The 21,189-nt window shown below is 52.0% G+C and overlaps 10 protein-coding genes across 10 annotated transcripts; 4 read left to right on the plus strand and 6 right to left on the minus strand.

Annotated features, from left to right (window-relative positions):
• Positions 1-168: 168 nt before the first annotated feature.
• Positions 169-3,753, plus strand: ctpA (Cu(2+)-transporting P-type ATPase CCC2; the record flags this gene model as incomplete). The annotated part of the gene is made up of 1 exon (XM_056695520.1): positions 169-3,753. The coding sequence occupies one exon, from the start codon at positions 169-171 to the stop codon at positions 3,751-3,753; it is 3,585 nt and encodes a 1,194-aa protein (XP_056557732.1).
• A 353-nt stretch (positions 3,754-4,106) lies between these two features.
• Positions 4,107-5,255, minus strand: N7496_002590 (Proline iminopeptidase; the record flags this gene model as incomplete). The annotated part of the gene is made up of 4 exons (XM_056695521.1): positions 4,107-4,175; positions 4,234-4,352; positions 4,405-5,076; positions 5,150-5,255. The coding sequence occupies 4 exons, from the start codon at positions 5,253-5,255 to the stop codon at positions 4,107-4,109; spliced, it is 966 nt and encodes a 321-aa protein (XP_056557733.1).
• Positions 5,256-5,744: 489 nt separating this feature from the next.
• N7496_002591 (uncharacterized protein) lies at positions 5,745-7,054 on the plus strand (the record flags this gene model as incomplete). The annotated part of the gene is made up of 2 exons (XM_056695522.1): positions 5,745-6,252; positions 6,357-7,054. The coding sequence occupies 2 exons, from the start codon at positions 5,745-5,747 to the stop codon at positions 7,052-7,054; spliced, it is 1,206 nt and encodes a 401-aa protein (XP_056557734.1).
• Positions 7,055-7,734: 680 nt separating this feature from the next.
• On the minus strand, positions 7,735-8,946 carry N7496_002592 (uncharacterized protein; the record flags this gene model as incomplete). Its single annotated transcript, XM_056695523.1, has 2 exons — positions 7,735-8,153; positions 8,223-8,946. 2 exons carry the CDS (start codon positions 8,944-8,946, stop codon positions 7,735-7,737), a joined length of 1,143 nt encoding a protein of 380 aa, XP_056557735.1.
• Positions 8,947-9,332: 386 nt separating this feature from the next.
• Positions 9,333-11,243, plus strand: N7496_002593 (phosphoribosylaminoimidazole carboxylase ADE2; the record flags this gene model as incomplete). The annotated part of the gene is made up of 4 exons (XM_056695524.1): positions 9,333-9,798; positions 9,857-9,954; positions 10,029-10,986; positions 11,047-11,243. The coding sequence occupies 4 exons, from the start codon at positions 9,333-9,335 to the stop codon at positions 11,241-11,243; spliced, it is 1,719 nt and encodes a 572-aa protein (XP_056557736.1).
• Positions 11,244-12,883: 1,640 nt separating this feature from the next.
• N7496_002594 (uncharacterized protein) lies at positions 12,884-14,014 on the plus strand (the record flags this gene model as incomplete). Its single annotated transcript, XM_056695525.1, has 4 exons — positions 12,884-12,994; positions 13,315-13,490; positions 13,537-13,832; positions 13,989-14,014. 4 exons carry the CDS (start codon positions 12,884-12,886, stop codon positions 14,012-14,014), a joined length of 609 nt encoding a protein of 202 aa, XP_056557737.1.
• Positions 14,015-14,096: 82 nt separating this feature from the next.
• N7496_002595 (uncharacterized protein) lies at positions 14,097-14,399 on the minus strand (the record flags this gene model as incomplete). The annotated part of the gene is made up of 1 exon (XM_056695526.1): positions 14,097-14,399. One exon carries the CDS (start codon positions 14,397-14,399, stop codon positions 14,097-14,099), a length of 303 nt encoding a protein of 100 aa, XP_056557738.1.
• Positions 14,400-15,152: 753 nt separating this feature from the next.
• Positions 15,153-15,359, minus strand: N7496_002596 (uncharacterized protein; the record flags this gene model as incomplete). The annotated part of the gene is made up of 1 exon (XM_056695527.1): positions 15,153-15,359. One exon carries the CDS (start codon positions 15,357-15,359, stop codon positions 15,153-15,155), a length of 207 nt encoding a protein of 68 aa, XP_056557739.1.
• Positions 15,360-15,378: 19 nt separating this feature from the next.
• N7496_002597 (uncharacterized protein) lies at positions 15,379-17,838 on the minus strand (the record flags this gene model as incomplete). The annotated part of the gene is made up of 1 exon (XM_056695528.1): positions 15,379-17,838. One exon carries the CDS (start codon positions 17,836-17,838, stop codon positions 15,379-15,381), a length of 2,460 nt encoding a protein of 819 aa, XP_056557740.1.
• Positions 17,839-19,113: 1,275 nt separating this feature from the next.
• N7496_002598 (uncharacterized protein) lies at positions 19,114-20,923 on the minus strand (the record flags this gene model as incomplete). Its single annotated transcript, XM_056695529.1, has 6 exons — positions 19,114-19,898; positions 19,956-20,213; positions 20,271-20,304; positions 20,363-20,491; positions 20,570-20,618; positions 20,676-20,923. 6 exons carry the CDS (start codon positions 20,921-20,923, stop codon positions 19,114-19,116), a joined length of 1,503 nt encoding a protein of 500 aa, XP_056557741.1.
• Between the last annotated feature and the right edge of the window lie 266 nt (positions 20,924-21,189).

Raw genomic sequence — 21,189 nt, forward strand, 5'->3', positions numbered from 1 at the left:
ACCAGTTCTTGTCGATCCGAGAGCATCCGTCGTGCATCACGCTATCCCCTCTGCTCATTGCGCATAAGCTGCGCTCATCCCCGATTACTTCCCCGAAGGTAATCCCGAGCGCGTCCCCGTCCTCCATGCAATAGCCACGCTTTCCCCCGACCGTCTGGGTTTATCGCCATGTCTGGAGAACTTCGTGGTGCCGACACCGCGTCCCCCGCCGATCGACTGCCCACCATGGCCACAACAACGATCAAAGTGGATGGAATGACATGCGGTGCCTGTACCTCTGCCGTTGAGGGTGCGTTTAAGGGGGTGGAAGGGGCGGGCGATGTGTCCGTCAGTCTGATCATGGGTCGCGCCGCAATTCAACACGATCCGTCGATACTTTCGCCCGCCAAAGTTGCGGAGATGATTGAAGATTGCGGATTCGATGCCGCGGTTCTGTCCACCGAAGGACATGTTAAATCAGTGGATGGCGATGCGCTGGACGATCTGGCGTCGACATTCTCGACGACCACGCTCGCCATCGAAGGTATGACCTGCGGCGCATGCACATCTGCGGTGGAAAGTGGTCTCAAGGATGTCGCTGGAGTGAACTCGGTCACCGTTTCGCTACTCTCCGAGCGCGCGGTGGTGGAGCACGATGTCCAGACCATCACGCCAGAGCAAATCGCCGAGCTGATCGAGGACCGTGGATTCGGTGCTCGAGTGGTCGAAACAAAAGCATCGCCTGCCGGCCAAGAGAATTCGTCCAAACTTGCCAACCGGACGGAAAGCAAACCAGGGCATTTGGTGACGACAGTTGCCATCGGTGGTATGACCTGTGGGGCTTGTACATCCAGTGTTCAAAATGCCGTTGCCAATGTGGACGGCGTGATCCAGTTCAACATCAGTCTGCTAGCTGAGCGTGCCGTGATTGTACATGATCCGTCGATACTGCCTGCCCAAAATATAGTCACGATGGTGGAGGATGCCGGCTTCGATGCATGTATTGTCTCATCTGAACCTCAAGAGCCGCTCTCAAGGAAAACCCAGCAGCTCAACATGAGCATTCATGGTCTGAGGGACGCAACCTCTGCTTCAGCACTGGAGGAGGAGCTCCTCAGTCGACCAGGTATTCAGTCTGCGTCTGTCAAACTAGCAACTTCCCACTTACTTGTTACTTTCGACACATCCATCATCGGCATTCGATCTGTATTTGAAATCATCGAGGGTGCTGGTTACAATGCATTGATTGCTGATACTGATGACACAAATGCACAGCTGGAGTCCTTGTCGAAAACGAAAGAAATCCAGGAATGGCGCCGCGCTTTCATAACCTCGGTCTCTTTCGCTGTTCCAGTGTTCCTCATCAACATGATCTTCCCAATGTATCTGCGCCCAATCGACTTTGGCAGACTTCAGTTGATCCCAGGTCTTTATCTGGGTGACCTGATCTGTTTCGGTCTGACGATACCTGTACAATTTGGCATTGGTCGACGGTTCTACGTCACCAGCTACAAATCACTCAAGCATAAATCCCCAACCATGGACGTTCTCGTCATGTTGGGTACATCCGCAGCTTTCTTCTATAGCTGCTTCACCATGTTCATGGCTATCTTTAGCGATCAACACAAACGACCAAGCACTGTTTTTGATACTAGTACCATGCTCATCACATTCATCACACTCGGAAGATGGCTAGAGAACCGGGCGAAAGGCCAAACATCTGCCGCCCTCTCCCGCCTCATGTCTTTGGCTCCTTCGATGACCACCATTTACGAAGACCCTATTGCGGCCGAGAAACTGGCCGATGGGTGGACCTCGCAAGCTACATCCAATGAGGCTAAGCCCACGTTAGCAGACGATGCCACGGTGAACCAGAAAATTATTGATACTGAATTGATTCAAGTCGGCGACATCGTCATCCTCCGTCCCGGTGATAAGGTCTCCGCGGACGGCATTGTTATTCGTGGTGAAAGTTACGTCGATGAGAGCATGATAACGGGCGAAGCCCTGCCTATCCACAAGAAGAAGGGTAGCCATGTGGTCGCCGGTACCGTGAACGGAACGGGCTCAATTGACTTCAAGGTTATCCGGGCAGGTAAAGACACCCAGCTGAGCCAGATTGTCAAGCTCGTCCAGGATGCACAGACGAGCCGCGCCCCGATTCAGCGCATGGCTGATATCGTGGCTGGTTATTTCGTCCCAACTATCATCGGTCTTGGCCTGATTACCTTCTTCGGTTGGATGTTCCTCAGCCATATCTTGTCTAACCCGCCCCAAATCTTCCAATCAGAGGACAGCGGTGGCCGAGTGATGGTCTGCCTTAAGCTCTGTATTTCAGTCATCGTCTTCGCCTGTCCCTGCGCCCTGGGTCTTAGTACCCCCACTGCCGTCATGGTGGGAACTGGTGTTGGTGCTGAGCATGGTATCCTCGTCAAGGGCGGTGCTGTTCTCGAAGCCGCCACTAAAGTCAATCATGTCGTCTTCGACAAGACTGGTACCCTGACTACGGGTAAGATGAGCGTAGATCACGTTCGGATGGAGCCTCACTGGACGGCAAATGACTGGCGCCGCCAACTGTGGTGGTTGATTGTCGGTCTCGCAGAGATGGGCAGTGAACACCCGATTGGCCGTGCCATTCTCTCCGAAGCCAAGTCTGAATCTGGTCATCCAGGGGAAGACGGGTTACCTGGAAGCGTCGGCGATTTTGATGCGTGTGTCGGCAAGGGTATTTCGGCTGTCGTTGAGCCTGCCTCTAGCGTGGAGCGTGTCCGCTACCAGGTTCTTCTGGGCAATGCAGACTTCCTACGCTCAAGAGATGTGCCCGTGCCCGCAGCGGCTGACCCTGACTCTTTGGAAGCCCCAGAGGAGACGGGGCAGGTGGCCCCGAAACCAACTGGTGCTGCCTCTGGCATCACACGTATCCATGTTGCCATCGATAACCGATACGCGGGAACCATCTCCCTTCGTGACAGCATCAAGGATACTGCAGTCGCTGCAATCGCAGCCCTCCACCGCATGGGAATATTCACCTCCATGGTGACCGGCGACACATTGTCCACCGCGCTCTCAATTGCCTCGGCCGTGGGTATTCCAGCATCAGCAGTCCACGCATCCGCCTCTCCATCCGATAAGCGTGCTATCATTTCTTCCCTCCAGCTGAATGGCGAGCGCATCGCCATGGTCGGCGATGGAATCAACGATTCCCCAGCGCTGGCCACTGCATCCGTTGGTATCGCACTATCCTCCGGCACCGATGTCGCCATGGAGGCAGCGGACATTGTCCTCATGCGTCCGGACGACCTGCTCTCCGTACCAGCCAGTCTGTCACTGTCACGCTCGGTTTTCAACCGCATCAAGCTCAACCTCGTTTGGGCATGCCTCTACAATGTCATCGGTCTCCCCTTCGCCATGGGTCTTTTCCTTCCCTTCACGGGCTTCATGCTTCCTCCCATGGCTGCTGGTGCTGCAATGGCGGCGTCTAGTGTCTCAGTTGTGGTTAGCAGCTTGCTTCTGAAACTCTGGCGTCGTCCTTCCTGGATGAAGGTCGAGCGGTTGGAGAAGGAACTGGGCTCGGGAGCCATTCCTGCCAATGGCGTCTCGCGCAAGTCTGGTTGGTGGTCTCCCGCTACGATCCTGTCGGATCACCCCCGGTCTATCACCCGCTGGATCGGTGATAGTGTGTCGTCGCTCTGGGCCACGATTACTGGAAGGCGGACCGTTGTTCGCGAGGACGAAGGTTACGTGCCGCTGCAGACTGTTGAGTCTCCTGTTTAATGTGGAATGATGGCTTGGACTGGTGGTTATGGAATTGATACCACATATTTTCGGGTTTCGGGAAATGGGATATGAATAGGTTTTTACAGGGTGTTTCATTCTTGTCTTGGCCTTTTTTGAACTGGGCTCTGTTGGAGGCGTTGCAAATGTGGGCTATATTGTTCTTTTTCATTCTTAGATAGTCGATACCTCTCTTGTACAGATGCAGTTATGTGATTTGATATAAGGTATGCCATGATACACTTTGATATAACCTTATATTTCAGTCCAGCCACTACATTCTCGTAGTTATCTATTAAGCGTAGTCATGTTCGATCTTGAACCCGTTTTCACTCGATAATTGGAATATCCCGTCACGCTCCAAAGTCTTGAATTGCAAGGTCGTCGCACGCCTCTAGCAACTTGATTCGGGTACCAGGTTCCTATACAATGTCAACTCAGCCGATCCAGGTAAAATGATTTACACCGGTCTTGTCATACCTTGGGAGTGTGCCCGGCATCCGGGATCCAGATCAACTTCGACTTGGGCAAGGCTTTATGTAATTCCCATGCTTTCTGCGGGGGACAGACCATATCATACCGTCCCTGGATGATAGTAACTATAAAAACAGAGTCAGTAGCAAATCTCTGTCTATACAGTGTCAGACATACCCGGAATATGACGCATCTTGGCTAAATTCCCCTCCTTCATAATCTGACCATCCTCCAACCAAAAATCATTCACCGAGTAATGCGCCTCCAGAACCGCATGCGGAACAGACCACTCCTCATCATCCAACTGTTTAAAAGTGGTTTCATCAGTCGTTAACGAACCAATACTTAAATCCCATCTATTCCACTCCCTCGCAGCCGCAACGCGAGTTGCATGGTCATCGCACGTAAGTCTCTTGTAGTAATTCCCCGTAAGATCACCCCGTTCCTCAGGCGGGAGATGGTTAACGAAAGCTTCAAATGCCTCTGGAAAGATCGTCGTTGCACCGATAGGACCGCGGAACCAGTCTATCTCTGCTTTACTGGTTGTGAAGATTCCCCAGATAACGAGTGATCCTACGACGTCTGGGTAGGCTTGTGCGTAGAGCAGGGCCAGGGTTGATCCCCAGGAACCGCCGTAGACTAGGTGCCACTTTGGGATTTTGAGGTGGACTCTTAAGGCCTCGATGTCGGCGACTAAGTCTGGGGTAGTGTTTTCTCGGATTTCGGGGGCTGGTTGGGATTTGCCTGTACCGCGTTGGTCGAGGAGGATGACGCGGTAGATGGATGGGTTGAAGTAGGATGTATTGCTTTTTTGGGTGTGTCCTCCTGGACCACCGTGGAGATATACGACTAACGGGACGAGGAGTTAGCGGGTGAATTGAGGTAGGTGGTGGTGATTTTTGAGTTGATAGGTATGATTTACCTGGCTTTCCGTCTGGCTTTCCATACTGTTCATAGTGAAGTCGATGGATCGAACCGACGGGGAGCCTACCCTCGTCGAAGGGGTCTGAGTGCTCGTAGCCACTCATAGTGAGATTGATGAAGAGAATCCGGGTTTGGGATGTCTAAGTCCGGTCGGATTGTCAACGCAAGCGATGTATCACGAGAGGGGTTAATGTGAGGGGTACAGCAGAGGAGATTTCTCGAATTTCGAATTGCAGTCGACTCTGAGTCATGCGAGAGGATCAGAAGGGCTACCTAGTTCATGGCTCTGATTTGTGTAACTATGAACTATGGGATGCCCCCACTAATAACCAACTTAACAAGTACTAGATCCGGTGCTTGTTGCTACTGTACTCTGTAACTTGTTGGTTTCAATACTAGTGGTCATTTTTCAAGGCTGTCTAACCTCAGCCTTGCATCTCTTTGTCACTTGAATCCCCCCAAAGCTGGATAGTTACATGGTTTGACTGACGAAACCTGATACGACCGGGATCCCTGGTCTAGATCGAGTGTCCACCACCGCCGTCTCTTTGTGCGTAGTCTCCATTATCAACCCCGCCCCTCGAGTCTACCAAATGGCCCACCAGCCACACAAAATCCCATGGGATCTAGTAGCATCTCTGATACGCTGGTCAGACGGCAAACCCAAAGAATGTGTCTCCAATTCAACAAGCTTACACCCTGGCTCAACCGACAACACATGGAACCAGTTGCACGAATTCTCTGCTTCTTTTGCTAGGGTGCTCGACGAGGCTGTAGAGTCTGCAAGGGCCAAATACCCAGCAAAATACCACCCTCCAGCCGAGAATGAAGTACTTCTTGATGATAGAATAATCAGAAAGATTGAAGACGATCTCATCCAGTGGCGGGAAAGCCCTCATGCTATCGAAACGGGGGTAGACAAGAGTATCCCGATTCCACGAGAGATGAGGATAAAGTCTGCATTTTTCCATGACAACCCACCAGACAGTCACTACAGATTTAACAAGGTCGACGGAAAGGGCCTTTTCAATATTGAAATTATCAAGCTCTTGATAATCCATGACGAGATGGAACCAGTGCTTCGTGCATGCGCCCATGAATGTATGGTCATCGGCGGTTGGAAGCAAGTGACCCGGTGTCAATGCATGATAAGCTATGTCAATACACCTTCTTTCAAATTTCCCAGTGTCCTATACTGACAATAGATGCCCAGGCGATGAGATATGAGACCGGCTGGCGCATGCTCCACGAGCATGCCTTATCTGCGTACCTAAGTCTCAACACAATCTACTGCCTCCCCGAGTATTGGGATCCAGCAGCAGGCGGGACACCCGGAAAGGACTACCGGAGTACAAGGTCATACCAATCAATGCTTAGAGGATGCACCGCTCTTGGAAAGACCTCGGAGATTGTCAATTACCCTCATCGGAACTTCTTCGGCATAGCCCCTGACCAGTTCCACGCGATGGGACCCAGAGTCGCAGACAAACAACGCTGGCTCAATAAGCTAGACTTTGACAGTCAGTCGGGAACAATTAAAAAGAATCACTATGGAGTCTTGCCCTTTGACGACTTTATCACTCTGGAGAACCCAAAACCTCAACATATCCCCAATGCATCCGATGTCACTACCGTACAGGGCATACTATTGCGGCACTTACCATTTGAGCTCGTCCTGCTCATCATGGAGAGGGCGAGATATACGGATAGAAGGGCTCTTACTATACCTCACGACCCGCTGCATCCATTGAACCGACAGGCGTTAGACGCATATCTTGAGCACTGCTGGCAGATCCTTGTCCGCTGTCGAATGCTGGCCAAGGAAACTCATCCCTACAGAGGCACGTGGGATTTCAGGATTAAAGAGGGCATACGTAAACTCTGGGTGGTGCCAGTGCGCTAAAATCATGGCGCAGGGACTCTCGTCGATGAGCTCGAGAATTCATTGGGGGTGTTACTTCCAAGATAGATGCAGAGATTGAGCGACGGGAAAGAATGCCCTGATTGAGCAAGGGTAAGGCTGCTGCCACCCCCTGGGGCCTTAGATCTGTGCCTGCTATACCCGTCATGAATATCAGTAGCTTTTTGGACGGCCTTTTGAGAAGTAGAAGTATTTTAAGATATCTTTCCGGATAGCCCACATAATATCTCTCGAGCTAATAGGTAACTGTATAATGAGATGGTTTTGATGTGCGATCAAGATTCTGAACTTACCACCAAACTCCACTAAACAGAAGACTACCGGATAGAATACTATGTATTATTATTCCAGAAATCTAAGGCCCTAGGGGGCAGCAGCAGCCTTACCCTTGAAAAAGGTCTAACTACCACTAAGATGCTCGGAGAACTAGAAACCGAGATCTGGTGAAGGCATCTGGACGGAGTACAACAGATGGTACATAGTGTCTAGCGACTCTAGTCGTCCATGACTACGCGGAGTATCAATTCCACAAATAATGATATCAATTCAGATCATTACTCTCTGATCAATGTACCAAAACGGATTGCAGGTCATAACTCATCATGCCAATGATTGGCAGAAAACGGTCCCAAATAGACAGAGACACACAGTGCGCTGGCCCTTCACTCTTCCTTCTCAGTCTGCGCAGCTGGCGCAGAATCTCCCGCTGCCTCGGATGGCTGGTCACCCGCCTGGGGTGCTGCGGCTGCCTCGTCGTCTGCTTTGGTTTCCTCCTTGGGCGTGGTATCATCAAGTACGATGTCCCCATCTTTATCGGCGGGCCCTGACTCCCCATCGATATGGGTGGAAGTCGCCACAGATGGATCCGACGCGCCATCCTGTGTACCTGGCTCACCCAGGGTCATCTCCACGCCCTTACCATCTTGTAATCCTAGATCCTCTACACCAACAACTGGTGGGCCCCGAGCATGAGGAACTTCCTCTGACGTGTCTGCTGGCGGGGAGCCGGAAGCAACCTTAGTCTCTTCATCGCCTTCCGTTGTCACTGTCGTTGTAGTTTCGACCTCTTGTGGCTGCATAACTATGATTCCTTCTGCAGATCAGTCAGCCTGAGGCTCAAGACGATATTCTTGTAAGCATGGCAACATACGTTCATCCGGCATATTGCTGTCCCCACCCTCGAAAGAAACGTTGGTCAGCCATGGGATTGGCGTAAGGAGAGCTCCTCCTAGCGACTCATCACTTCCCAGACCAGTGGTGTAGTCAGGCGTCAGATAGGCCCCAGCGCTATTGGTGGGATGTACCAGCCCATTCGGCTGCGCACTGGCGCTAAGTGGAGCACTGAAAGGGAAGACATCGGCGCCACTGGTCACAGAAACAACGCGGTCTACGGCTCGTAGATACGCAGGCAGTGTTTTGTAATGGGCTGTTGGTCGGAGAATGAGCTCCGCGAGTCTCTGAATCGTGTGCGGTGGCTTTGCCACAAAGAAGGACTGGATGGACGAGCGAATAGACCCTAGGAGAAGCGCGAGCGGCGGGGGGAGAACATCATTTGTCTGTGGAGAGGAAAGCTGGGGCTGGGAATCCGGCACGAGCTCGGTTGAAGGTGGCGAACCAGTTGTCGCCGGTGGCTGTTGGGGAGATTGGATGTCTCCAGGGGCAGTATTCTCTTTGTTGCTACTCTCTGGGACTGCGTTGGACTCGGAGGGTGGGGGTAGCGACTGTGGGATGAAGGAGCTTGGTGGCACCTTTGGCATGGGGAAAATGTTGTAGACATTCTGAGAAAGGATGTCAGCGATAGGCGGATCCAGGTCGCATATATGAACCTTACGTATTCCAACCGTTCCAGCAGCGGTGCCACTATTCCTGTCCATTTCTCTCTATATCAGAGCATCCATCAGCCTCGCGTGATCCAGGGTGACCTTGCTATCAGATTCACACATACAGGTCGATCGAGCCGCCATTGGCGACTGCCTCAAGGGCTTCTTCATCTGCAATACCCAGTCAGTCCAATGTACCCTTCTTGATCTTTAGGGGAGCTTCCTACCTAGCGACATTGTCGAGGTGTTGCAAGCTGCATAAGATGGCGATTAAGTTACGAGCTTGGGGCGGTGATGGCACGTGCTGCTGATTGGGTGACCGTGGAGCTTATCGATAGGGTCATGTGACTCTCCGCGAATTTTCGGCGGGGCAGCGAATGACTCTTTCCGTAACTTTTACAGTTCACAGTTCACAATTGCAATTTTATTTGCCGATCACTATGTGGAACTCACGCAAGGTTGGAATTCTCGGCGGTGGCCAACTGGGCCGTATGCTGGTTGAGTCTTGCAACCGTCTGAACATCCAAGCCAATGTACTGGACGCCGAGAACTCTCCAGCCAAGCAGATCAGCTTCCACGATGGACACGTTACGGGCTCTTTCAAGGAGCGTGAGGCTGTGCGACAATTGGCCAAGTCCTGCGACGTCATGACCGCCGAGATCGAGCACGTCGACACCTATGCCCTTGAAGAGGTCGCCTCCGAGGTTCAGGTTGAGCCTAGCTGGCAAGCCATTCGCACCATTCAGAACAAGTTCAACCAGAAGGAGCACTTGCGCAAGTACGGAATCCCCATGGCCGATCACCGGGAGTTGGTCAAGAACACACCCGAGGAGTTGGCAGAGATTGGAGAACAATTGGGTTACCCAATGATGTTGAAGTCCAAGACTATGGCATATGATGGACGTGGTGAGTGTGCCGTTGCGGGAACCGTGCGGGGTTTGGAGGGTATACTAAATCGTTCTAGGCAACTTCCGTGTGAACTCCAAGGAAGACATTCCCGAGGCTCTCGAGGCTCTCAAGGACCGGCCGCTGTATGCGGAAAAGTGGGCCTACTTCAAGATGGTTCGTGATATCCCTAAACACTGCAATTTGTTATACCGAAAGGAACAGAAGGTCTGACGTCTTGTCTTTTATAGGAGTTGGCTGTTATGGTCATCAAGACCAAGGACGAGGTCCTCTCATACCCCACCGTGGAGACTGTTCAGGAGGACTCAATATGCAAGCTGGTCTACGCGCCAGCGCGGAATGTGTCCGATAAGATCAACGAGGAGGCTCAGGCCCTCGCCCGCAAGGCCGTTGCTGCGTTTGAAGGCAAGGGTGCCTTCGGTGTCGAGATGTTCCTGCTCGAGGACAACAGTCTCATGCTGTGCGAGATTGCTAGCCGTATCCACAACTCCGGTCACTACACCATCGAAGGCTGCGCTTTGTCCCAGTTCGACAGCCACATTCGTGCTATCCTGGACCTCCCCATTCCCGCCAAGAGCCTCGAGATCCGCCAGCCTTCTATCATGCTTAACATCATTGGTGGCTCTGCTCCTGACACTCACCTCAAGGCTGCCGAGGCCGCTCTTTCGATCCCTAATGCGGCCATCCACCTGTATAGCAAGGGTGCCGCCAAGCCTGGCCGCAAGATGGGCCATATCACCGTGACTGCCGCGACAATGCATGAGGCTGAAACTATGATCCAGCCCTTGATTGACGTCGTTGATGACATCCGCGCCCAGCGCACCGATATCAAGACCAAGGCTCAGCCCTCTGGACCCTCTAAGCCTGCACCTCAGGTGGCCGTTGTCATGGGCTCCGACAGTGATCTGAAGACTCTGGTCCCCGGTCTCAAGTTGCTGGAGAACTACTTCGGCATTGAGCCCGCCGTCGAGATTACCTCTGCCCACCGCACGCCCGACTACATGGCCGAGTATGCTGCCGAGGCTGCTTCTCGCGGTATCAAGGTGATCATTGCTGCTGCCGGCGGTGCCGCCCACTTGCCTGGTATGGCAGCTGCCCACACTGCTCTGCCTGTTATCGGCGTTCCTGTCAAGGGTAGCTCGCTCGACGGCGTCGACAGTTTGTACAGCATTGTCCAGATGCCTCGTGGTAAGTTGCATACGGTTCAAATTAGCTTCCTGGATACAGTAAGACTAACTCATCTTTTAGGTGTCCCCGTCGCAACCGTCGGAATTAACAACAGCATCAACGCCGCTCTCTTGGCTGCCCGCATCCTGGGAGCCTTCGATCCTGCCATCCAGCGCAAGGTTGAGGCCTACGCCGAGGAAGCCCGTGCTGAGAACATGGAGAAGAAGGGCACCAAGATGCGCGAGCTTGGCTGGGAGAAGTACTTCGAGCAGATGTAAATTGCTCAACGTGTATTGACTGATTGAGCTTGATGAAACAAAAATATTTCGATTCTTCTTCAAGTGGGATAGATAACATCGTCTTTCCTACGTTTTATACAGCGGGGGCGTTTTATATGAGATCTTAGACGACAATGAATGACAATTTTACCAAGCCTACACAAAAGAGCAATATCTTCGAATGATCATTTATGCCTTAGTGGTGGGTGGCCGCATGACATCACGGCAGCAGAGCTGCCAGCGGGGGATAGATATCCTTCTTATATCCTATACTATCGAGGGTGAATTACCCTTACTGAGTATCTTCCATTTTATATAGAGAAAGGTCTACCTTCTTTGGCACATCTTTTGATACATCTTATCAATTGATTTATGTTACAACTTCACCCTTGTGGTCTGATTTAGCACGGGGATCCTCAAACGGAAACGACAGAGAAGGTTCTTTCAGTGCAAGTGATGCAGTTTCCAATCCCGATCCCTCAGACTCGACGTCTGATACAGCATGGCCATCTATTGCGGCGCCCGTCGCATCATTCTGATCTCGAGGCACAAGTGGTTTTCTCTCTAGCTCACAGGCTTTTACGAAACCGGCGGTCCACTGGCCGGTCGTCGCAATATGGCTGTGTTGGATATGTTGACGGAAGTCGTCCTCACGAAATAATATCCTTGTGATATTGCATTTGCCAGGATTGTGCGCCTTTGTCACATTTTCGCGACGCGGAGCCCACTGTGACCGGGGGAAATTTGGAAACTCCATGCCACAATATCCACATCAATCGAACAAGGACTTCCCATTTGCGCCATGCGAGGTTTTTGAAGGAAGGAATGGGAACACAGGATGGCATGTCCATACTACAGACGGAGCATACAGGTCATTCTTGTTGTCAAATGTCTTCGGCTTCGGCGGACAACAAAGGCGTCCATGCTGCGGACTTGGTTTGGACCGAGGACCTCCCCCCGCGGGGCTGGCATTCAAGATACTCGATATTGACATCTTGTCTGCGGCATCTGTTGGATGTGGTGGCCGTTGCCCTTGGTCAATCATTTCGCGAATTGATTCAAACGAACTACCATGGCTGGTCCTTCTAATTGGCCCATTATGCTTGTGGTATTTCACACTGGTCTCAGCCTCGATGCCATCAACATTAGACGGACCATCGGGGGGATCGAATGATATATAGGACCTGTTTTGCGTGGTACTCTGACCGGGAGAAACTGAGGGAAGTTTCGATGGCGAAGAAAGCGACTCGAGAGGACTGTAACCGTCATCCCAATCATCGATAGAGTTCAAAAGCTTATCACTGGATACCTCCGTTACGATGGTAGTCCGTCGGCGCTTGCGCGATACAGGCGGGTGAGAGACACCAGACAGATGGCTGCCGGCTGAGGAGGCTGGAGAAACTTCACCCTCAGCAGGGCGCTGAAAAACACCTTAATTAGTCTCTGGTGAAGGTATATGTCCACTAGAGACAGGATGAATCTGCAGAAGGTGCACACTTTACTGGAGATCGAGCTGGGGCTGAGGGGCCGATAGGAAGAGCCGGGGATGGCAAGGAGGGTGTTGGATTCAGCAGGTGACCGGTTCATCTGTGCTGAGAGGATCCCAAGGTAAATGCGAGTCAATCTGAAAGACTCGAAGGATGATAATCCTTCAGAATACAATTGTGACAGGGTTGATTGTTGACCGTGAAATCACGAGGTCCGATGCATACGACTACCTCCAACCACTTGGGACACTCAGCATTGTTAAGGTACGTACTCAAATACCCCATGATAGAGAGGGGCTCGATAAGTTCGAAGCGCTCCAAAACTTCAAAGGCAGGACAGTTCAATCCACACGCGAAAAGACCATTCAAAAGAAATGAACTGAAGCATATTCATTATCGACATGCAACTACGCCTCTCGGTGGCGGGGAAAGTACGCTCTCGCTCTCGCTCTCTCAACTGCGCTAATACAAGTGCCGCTCCTTCCATTACATAGAATGCAGTTGGAGTACCTTGTTAATGGGGTAGTATCAAAGGAGCCACCCCTGAGAGCAACCGATGAGTTAAAATGGCACAACCCACATAGCTAGGGGAATGTACCATCGTGTGGCTATGTCCTCTCGAAGTCGAGTTACGGGTAGCCATCGCTATGCTTGATCGGCTTTCTGATGATATTCCTATGCGTGCCCGAGGTCAGCACGTCGTGTATACAGTGGGCAAGATCGGCCCCCACAAGATCGCCGTGGTCGGCTACTATCAGGAGTATGGTCGCGGAAGTCATAAGAGACCTGCCTCTTCTTCAATTTAGACTTTTAGTTGGGATCGCTGGCGGAATTCCTTCATCTACCAATGACATCCAATTGGGAGATGTTGCTATCGCGGTCCCAGAGGGCGATCGACCGGGGATCGTTGGCTATGATCTTGGGAAGGCCCGGAATGACGGTCATTTCGAATTGAAGCACTGGCAGAACTCGACCCATCCGATGATTCGTTCCGTTATTAACGTGATTCGGGCTCGAGAAGATCCACGATTTAGGCGACACCTTCGCGTCGTGGACAAGCGTCCAGAGTTCCGAAGGCCAGAGTCTACATCCGAGATGGATCGTATGTATCAATGTGCACTAAGGTACTATTCTCTCCGGAAACACTGTGATCCCAAATCTCGGGCCAAAAGAGATCAACTAAAAGACATGTATGGTGGGATCGCAGTCGAGATGGAAGCTGCGGGAATCATGGCTAGGCTACTAATAGATGTGACAGAAGAGTTGAGTGGTTCGATCCTTTAACATCAAATATGACGTGAAATTAGAGAAGTCTGCTAAGCGGAAATATCGGGCGCTCTCGTCGCGAAGGCTTCCCATTTTACCCCTATGCTGATTGAAATTGTGTGAACTTGGGCGCTCGGTCCAAACGAACTTCGAATTGCCCATCATTGTTAAAAATGCCCTCACTCAAGTCGATGACCGCCTCTAAGGCAGACTCTGTGAGATCAATCGTTAAGATAGGCCTCTCCTCAATGTCATCGTCCTGTTTCTCCTCATTCCACGCGGCTATCACCCGGACCTCGAATGAAATATCTTCGTTGCCATCAGAGAGAGCGGAAGCAATGTTTGCCCCTCCCCATTCGACCTGGTCTAAAACATGGGTAACTAGAGTCAGACATGGAGTCATGGGTGCGGGATACATGTATACAATCAACAAAAGGGAACTAACAACCCCCGGCGTAGCCGAAGACTTGATTAATATCAAGCTCTGCATAAACCCATTCACCGTTGTTATTTCGAAGTTCACCTTAAAGACGCGCGGTGAACTTGTCGGACTCGTCTTCAGGTCCGCAATAAAGTTCGAGATTTTAAGAACTTTCGTTGAAAGGTCTGTCGCACATACCAGCGGTGTTTCGGCTAGGGGAGAAGTTAGAATTAGGGGGTGAGGCGAATCTAGGAGAAGGGACCGACGCAGCACACCTTTTGTACTCCTCAGCTAGATGATCTGCTCCCCCACCCCCACCCCAAACTAAACGAAAAATACGGATATACGTGCATACGTATATATTTTCCGTGATCAACCGAAGATTGGGCACCGTGAGCTGAGAGTTTGTGTAACCTCGATGATGTGCTCCGAAGGCGGGGTAAACCCTATAAGATCTACGTTAGCCAAGACAAAGAAGACGGGGACTAGCAAAGATTATGAACTCGATTGAGAGACACCGAGGTTGTCTGTAAATAAATCATACATAAGATCGCTAATTTACATAGAGACCCCAACCAGCCACGCCAAGAAAAGATAAAAGAGATAAACAGAGGGAGAGGGACGCCAAAACGACAGCGCTGAGATGATGCCCAGGACCTATTCAAAGCCAAAAATAAAGAAAAATATCACAAGGGAATGGAAGGTATGCAAAAAATGAAACATGAAAGAAGGTAATTAGCGAATGCTCTGTCTCCACCGATCAATAATCTCCTGCTGCGCCGGGTCAACGACCTGTCGAGTCATATTTGGTCCACAGCCAGCGGGCATGGCATAAGCCATACCACCCGGTACGCCCATCATCATGCTATTATAGGCTTGGGCAGCTGGGTACCCCATACCGCCGTATCCGTAGGGCTGTTGAGCGCCCATCTGGTAGCTCATGGAAGCTTGATGGCCCGGGTTAAGGGGGGAGAGAGTGCATGGACATGCGGTTGGCATATTGTCCGGACATCATGTTCCCATAAGGAAGGACGTCATGTGATGATTGGCGGGCGATGTGTTGAGCGGGACGAGTCTGCGGGAGCGCAGCCATGCTGCGTCGCATATGTAGATTCTTTGCATTGCCGCGCAGCGGGGCGTTCTCCTTCTGCAGGCGACTGCGCCTTTGAGCGAGCGTCTCGTCCTCGAGGGCGTCAGCGGCCGGAGTGGGCTCGGGCTCTTTAGGCGGGACTCCAGTTCGAGTGTCGATTTCGGCGAGGAGATCACTGGCGAATTCGCTATCTGCCGGATTCTGTCCACGGAGCCGTCTCATGCGTTCGGCAAGTGTCTCGCCTTCGTCGCCGCTGTCAGCGTCCGGCTGTCCAGCCTCAGGTTGAGGAATTTCAGTCTCGTATACCGTGACTGGGCGCTTCTCCAGAACTGGTTCGCCGCGTAGTCTGGCCCGACGAGCGCTCAATGGTTCGTTTTCTTCTAGCTGTCGCCTCTCCATCAAACCCAGAGGCCGCTCTTGGTCATCATTCTGGACCTGGTCGGGATACAACATAGCTAGCGGAACATCGTCATCATCTGCGGTATCTTGATTGTTCCATGCCAGAGTGACTGGTCGTCGCCGTCTCTTATCACTCTGTTTCTGCGCCATTGCATCCATCTCCAATAGAGTCGAATGCATGCCCTGGGCCTGCGAGGCAGTAGGAAGAAAAGTTCGCTGACGCTGTTTCAATTCCTGCTTTCGCAAGTCCAGTTCAGCCAGTAATGTGTTTGGTGGTCCCACGTAATCCACAAATCCTTCCTCTTCCTCTTCCTCCTCGCCACTCTCTACCGAATGCTCATCGCCTTCGGTGTCGCTGCTGCTGGATCGATCCGAGTCATGTTCATCATGAGACCGATCTCGGTGTCCATCGCGCGAACTCGCCGACCCTTCTTCTTCATCACTCCCATGACGAGTACTGTGGCGTTGACCCATTGGAATATGCGAATTGCGGTCTGTCTTTGGTCTGGCCGGATCTTTGTAGATCGTCTTGCGCTTCGATTGTTGAAAGACGTACGAGCCAACCTGGCCAGCGTAGGGATGATCGGTAAATGCTGATACGGGAGCGTGCGCCGAGGCGTCGAGGATACTATCAAGCGTGGCAACGGCCGAGTCCTGCTTCACGTCCACCTCGAGGGTGGTACTCGGTTTATCAAAGAATAGACTGGCGCGAAGTTGAGGTGGTATCTTGGATCGACGTCTGTCCCTCTCGCTGTCACCTAACTTGCTCTGCTCCGATCCGGCCAACAGGAGGGCGGATTTCCTGTCTTCGGCCACGATATTGGTCAAGAGCTCGGTCCGGCGCTTTTCGCGATCGGAGATTGGCTTGCGAGACAGTTTCGGTGGAAGGTTAAGCATGCGGGGGACTGGGGCAGGGTAGTACACCATGTTCTCGCCCGTCCGCGGCTCCTTGTACGATTCCGGCTTGCTCGCAAGGGGCGGCTGGCTCAGGGACAACTGACGCCCGGAATTCACGCGGTCCAAGGGCGTAAAATGGACGCCATCGAAATCGGTGAAGAGCGTCCGCGCTTGTTGGAAGGTATCCCCCGAGGCGGCTGACGCTGGCCGCTCGATATCCTCCTGGACCTCGCCATGTCCATCGTACTGGTTATAGTAAGGGTCGTGCGGTTGGGTATAGGTCGGGGCTTGGGGAGTGGGAGCAATGGCCGACGGGGCAGGCATGCGAGCCAAAAAGTGGCCGTCTTCGTCGTGGTCGGGCTCGGGTAGTTGGGCGAGTCGGGATGCGCCCGAGACGGAGCGCTGGCGCGTGGAGAAGGTCGATCCGTGGGAAGCAATCGTCGCCGGCGAGAATGCTCCATTCCGGAGATTGACGGAATTGGATGCAGAGCTGCAAGAGCGTCGCTTCTGCTCCTGATCCATCTTGCGAATTTCACTAGCGATGTCTGCTGAACTGGAGCTAAGTTGCTCGGCACTTTGCTCCAGGCGCGCTACATTGCCCACGTACGCCCCCTGAGATGATTGTAGATCGGGAGTCGGGTGAGTGATGGGGAGGTCGCTCGAAGCGCTGCGTAAAGGGGGTTCGGGAGGGGAAGAATGTCGCGCGACAGCCGTGTTTAGCGGAGGAATGCGGCGTAGACTATTGTTGGATCTGTTGGATGGCTCGGCGAGGGAATGATCGGCGTCGTAGTCATCGGCCTCGTAGTCATCGGCCTCGACAATATCGTAGCTAGCGGTCGTCATGGAGCGGATCATCGAGCCGAGGTGACCGAGGCCTTGATGGTCGTCGCTTTTCGCGGCTTCTAGCTGAGTTCCTTCGAGTTGGTCGGCATCGTGAAGTTGCCGAAAGGCAGGTGAAGCAGAGCGCGAGACATCCGAGTTGGAGTCGGAACTAGAGGCGACCTCGTCGACCTGTGCGACGGCGTTGTACGCCATGATCGACAACGATAATTCACCCGTCGCAGGACCGACTCGGTCAGATTGGAAAAGAGATCAGTCGAGACGAGAGGGTGAGACGTAACTCATCAAAGAGAAAAGTAGGACCGGATCGAGAGGCCAGGAACCAGAAAGAAAAGGAAAGTCAGGAACCACAAGTGGAACGGGGTGTGGACGTGGTTTCAATTGTGTCACAGTCCCATGGGAATAAATTATTTCCGGGGGGGGCGCTGCTAAATTTGGGTTATACTACGACTAAGACAGACCCAAGTAGTAGTCTGTTCTTAATTTATTTGATTTGACCCTTGGCTGGTGGCTTTTTTGTGCGGCTTTAGGTCGAGTAGCGAGGTCTGACTCGTGAATCAAATAAAAAACCTCTATCTGGCATGGGGATGCGCCATCGAAAAAGCCTGCTCATCGAAGTAAACAGGCTGATCGAGGGGAAAGAACCAAAAAATCAAGGCACTGGAGAAAGGCCAAGCCACACGATGTCTTGGACCAGTCGAGACGAAAGTGGAGAGTGGGGGGGGGAAGAGGCAAAAGAGGAAGATGCGCACGGTCTGGCCAGTTGTGGGCCACTGGTTCGTCCATTTCTTAGTTTATACTTGTACAGATTAGTTGTATATTCAAGTTTACACTTTTCTTGTTTGTAAATGATTTCTTTTTCCATCGGGCTGGTGCAGGTGCATAATCAAACAGAACTATCCTCACTAACCCCAAGGCTTAGGAAGGAAGATCAAGGTCAACCTACCAATCTTATCAAGGCTATCTCTCAGCGATTAACCTGAGCTAGAGATAGACAATGATATACAAGATTAATATGTGGCTGGAAGCCTTGTCCCAATCAAAACTGTTACAAACAACCCCCTAGCTTGGTCCTACAACCATGTCCCGCCCGAAGCCTCCTTACTAGATGGTGGCTTCCGGCTTATTGCAGTCAGCAACGGCACATCACGGCCACCTACATGGAATAGCGGCGATATACACCACGTTTCTTCCAATCGCGTGCATCTCAAAGATAAGTAAATGCTTGGCAAGGCAAAAGTTGGGCCAAAGGCGGTTAAGCTTCGATCAAAGCGTATCTACACTCCTCCAGGGAAGATACAGGACACGAGAAATGAAAGTTTTGCAAAATGATAGTACAGTACAACACTCAAGATATTATTTATCACAAAGAAAAGAAAAAAGGTGAAACGAACGGACTCGATACCATGTCGAGTAAAATAAGAAGGGAGGGGTTAGTTAGCACCTGCATGACTGTATGACCCCACCTTTTCAGGGCTTGACAAAGGTCAAAAAGTCGAGTGACAGGTCACTGAAGAAACTGGCTCCAGCCACAGTCTCGGGGTGTCCAGCCGCAGTCACATTGCAGTAGTCAATCCAGTTGCCAGCTGCCTTGCTCTTCTTCTGGATGAGTGCCAGGTAATCCGACAGCAGACAGCTCTTGCCAGGACCGCCGTGGCAGTTGGCAATCGGGTAAACCGCATCGTTGAACAACACCCGAATATAAGTCTCGTTGGTCGACTTGCGTCCAGAAGTAACCTCGCAGTTCAGAGTCTCAAAGGCCACGGTACCGCGCATGGTGATGAAATGAGCAACGTTGTACAGGCGGTTCGCAGGGATGTGAGTATCGGGCAAAGGAGCCTCGTTGTCGAAAATACCCATGGCCGAGGTCATCTCGGCAATCTGGTTGTCGTTCAGGAAAGCCATGATCAAACTAGGGATGTCAAAGCTGCTTCCATCCGCAGCAGTGCCCTTTTGACCGGGGCCCTTGCTCAGGAGGGTCAACAGGCTCTCGAGGAAGGGTAGGAACAGCTTGGGTGCGGGACCGTCAGCGCCTGGTCCCACGCTGTAGTAGTAGCTCAAGTCCTGGGAGTAGGCGTAGTTGCGCAGTTCATCTTCGGTGAACACACCGCACCAGTCACTCAGACGACCGGTAATCTGACTCTCGTACCCGCACAGGTAAGGGAAGAACAGCATGTCTGTCTGGGTGAAGGTCAGGTTGCCGCTGACCAGAGCGTTGAGACGCTTCAGGGCCTTGGGGGCCCAGGTGGCATCAACTGGGAAATCAAAATTAGCTTATGGGATTCATTGCGGCTGAGATCAATGCGACTCACAGTCGGTGACATTGTTGCCTCCACTGGAGGTAGCAGCGAATTTCGGGCACGAGTCAGAAGGGCCGAGGGAGTTTCCGATGGCGTTGACGGAGCCAGTTGAGTTGACACTGACCACCGTGCCGTAGGTATCGGCGAACTCGTACAGATAGCCGTTGACAAAGGCACGAGCAGTCTGAACGACACGGGACTCATTGATCGGGTTCTTGTACTGGTTGGCCCAGACGTAGAATGGGTTGCCGTCCTCGTAGAAATCGGGGTCTATCAGTGATGGTCAGGACGTGTATGAAGAAAAGATGGATGGGATACACTGCTTACAGCGACCACGGAGTTGGTAGCCAAGGTCGGTAGCCTGATTATCATTAGCTCCAAGTAGATAAAGTTAAAGCGGTCGCCGACACAATTCATACCTCCTTCCATCCAGTCATGGACTCCTGCGCAATTTGCAGGGTTGGGTTGGTCAACACGGGGCTCCAGTCCTTGATGAAAGACAGCGAGCCACGGGCGTCAAAGCCCTTGCCATTGACGGCAATTTGGATCTATAAATGTTATTTTCTCATGTCGCGGCCACACAAACAGTGAACTTTGCGCGGGCATATAAAATAGCGGAAACCTACCTTATCCTGGATACCAACCCACGAGTTGTAAGATCCAGTATCGGGGAATCTGATGCCGAAGAATCAATAATTTGTCGCAATCATACCATTTTAATCTATCTCTTACCGACTTCCGTGTCTCACAACGTAGGCAGCCTGCTGAACAGTACACTTGTCAGGCACGGTATTCTCCACGCCATTGACATTAGGTCCCGCAAAGTACGGGGTGTTTCCACCAGCATACTGCAACGGGTTCTGGGCAGTCTCGCTAGATGGGAACACGATATCGTTGGCGGGAGCCAGCACCGCGGCCTGGCCACCAGTGGCCGCCAACAACAAGGAGGTAACGACAGTCTTGGAGAAGGTGTTCGCCATAGCTAACACCAAGTCTTCCAAAGTTGAAAACAAAATTTTGATATCAAATTGAATCCGGCCATTTCTACGGCGATCCGTGCCTCCTATATACCTCTTGCAAAACACCGAGATGCCCGGAACCTGCGCTAGTCGCCAGTTAGCCGCATTTAGTGTTAGCGGGGGCACCGTAAAGTCTTCGGACCTATTGCCGGCCCACGTGTCAGTCGGCGACATTTAACCGAGATGAAGTCGAGCGTGGCACGGAGAAATATACAATCTAGAAGTTC

The sequence above is a fragment of the Penicillium cataractarum genome, assembly GCF_028827025.1.
Source record: "Penicillium cataractarum strain IBT 29864 chromosome Unknown utg000002l, whole genome shotgun sequence".
Classification (NCBI taxonomy): Eukaryota; Fungi; Ascomycota; class Eurotiomycetes; order Eurotiales; family Aspergillaceae; genus Penicillium; species Penicillium cataractarum.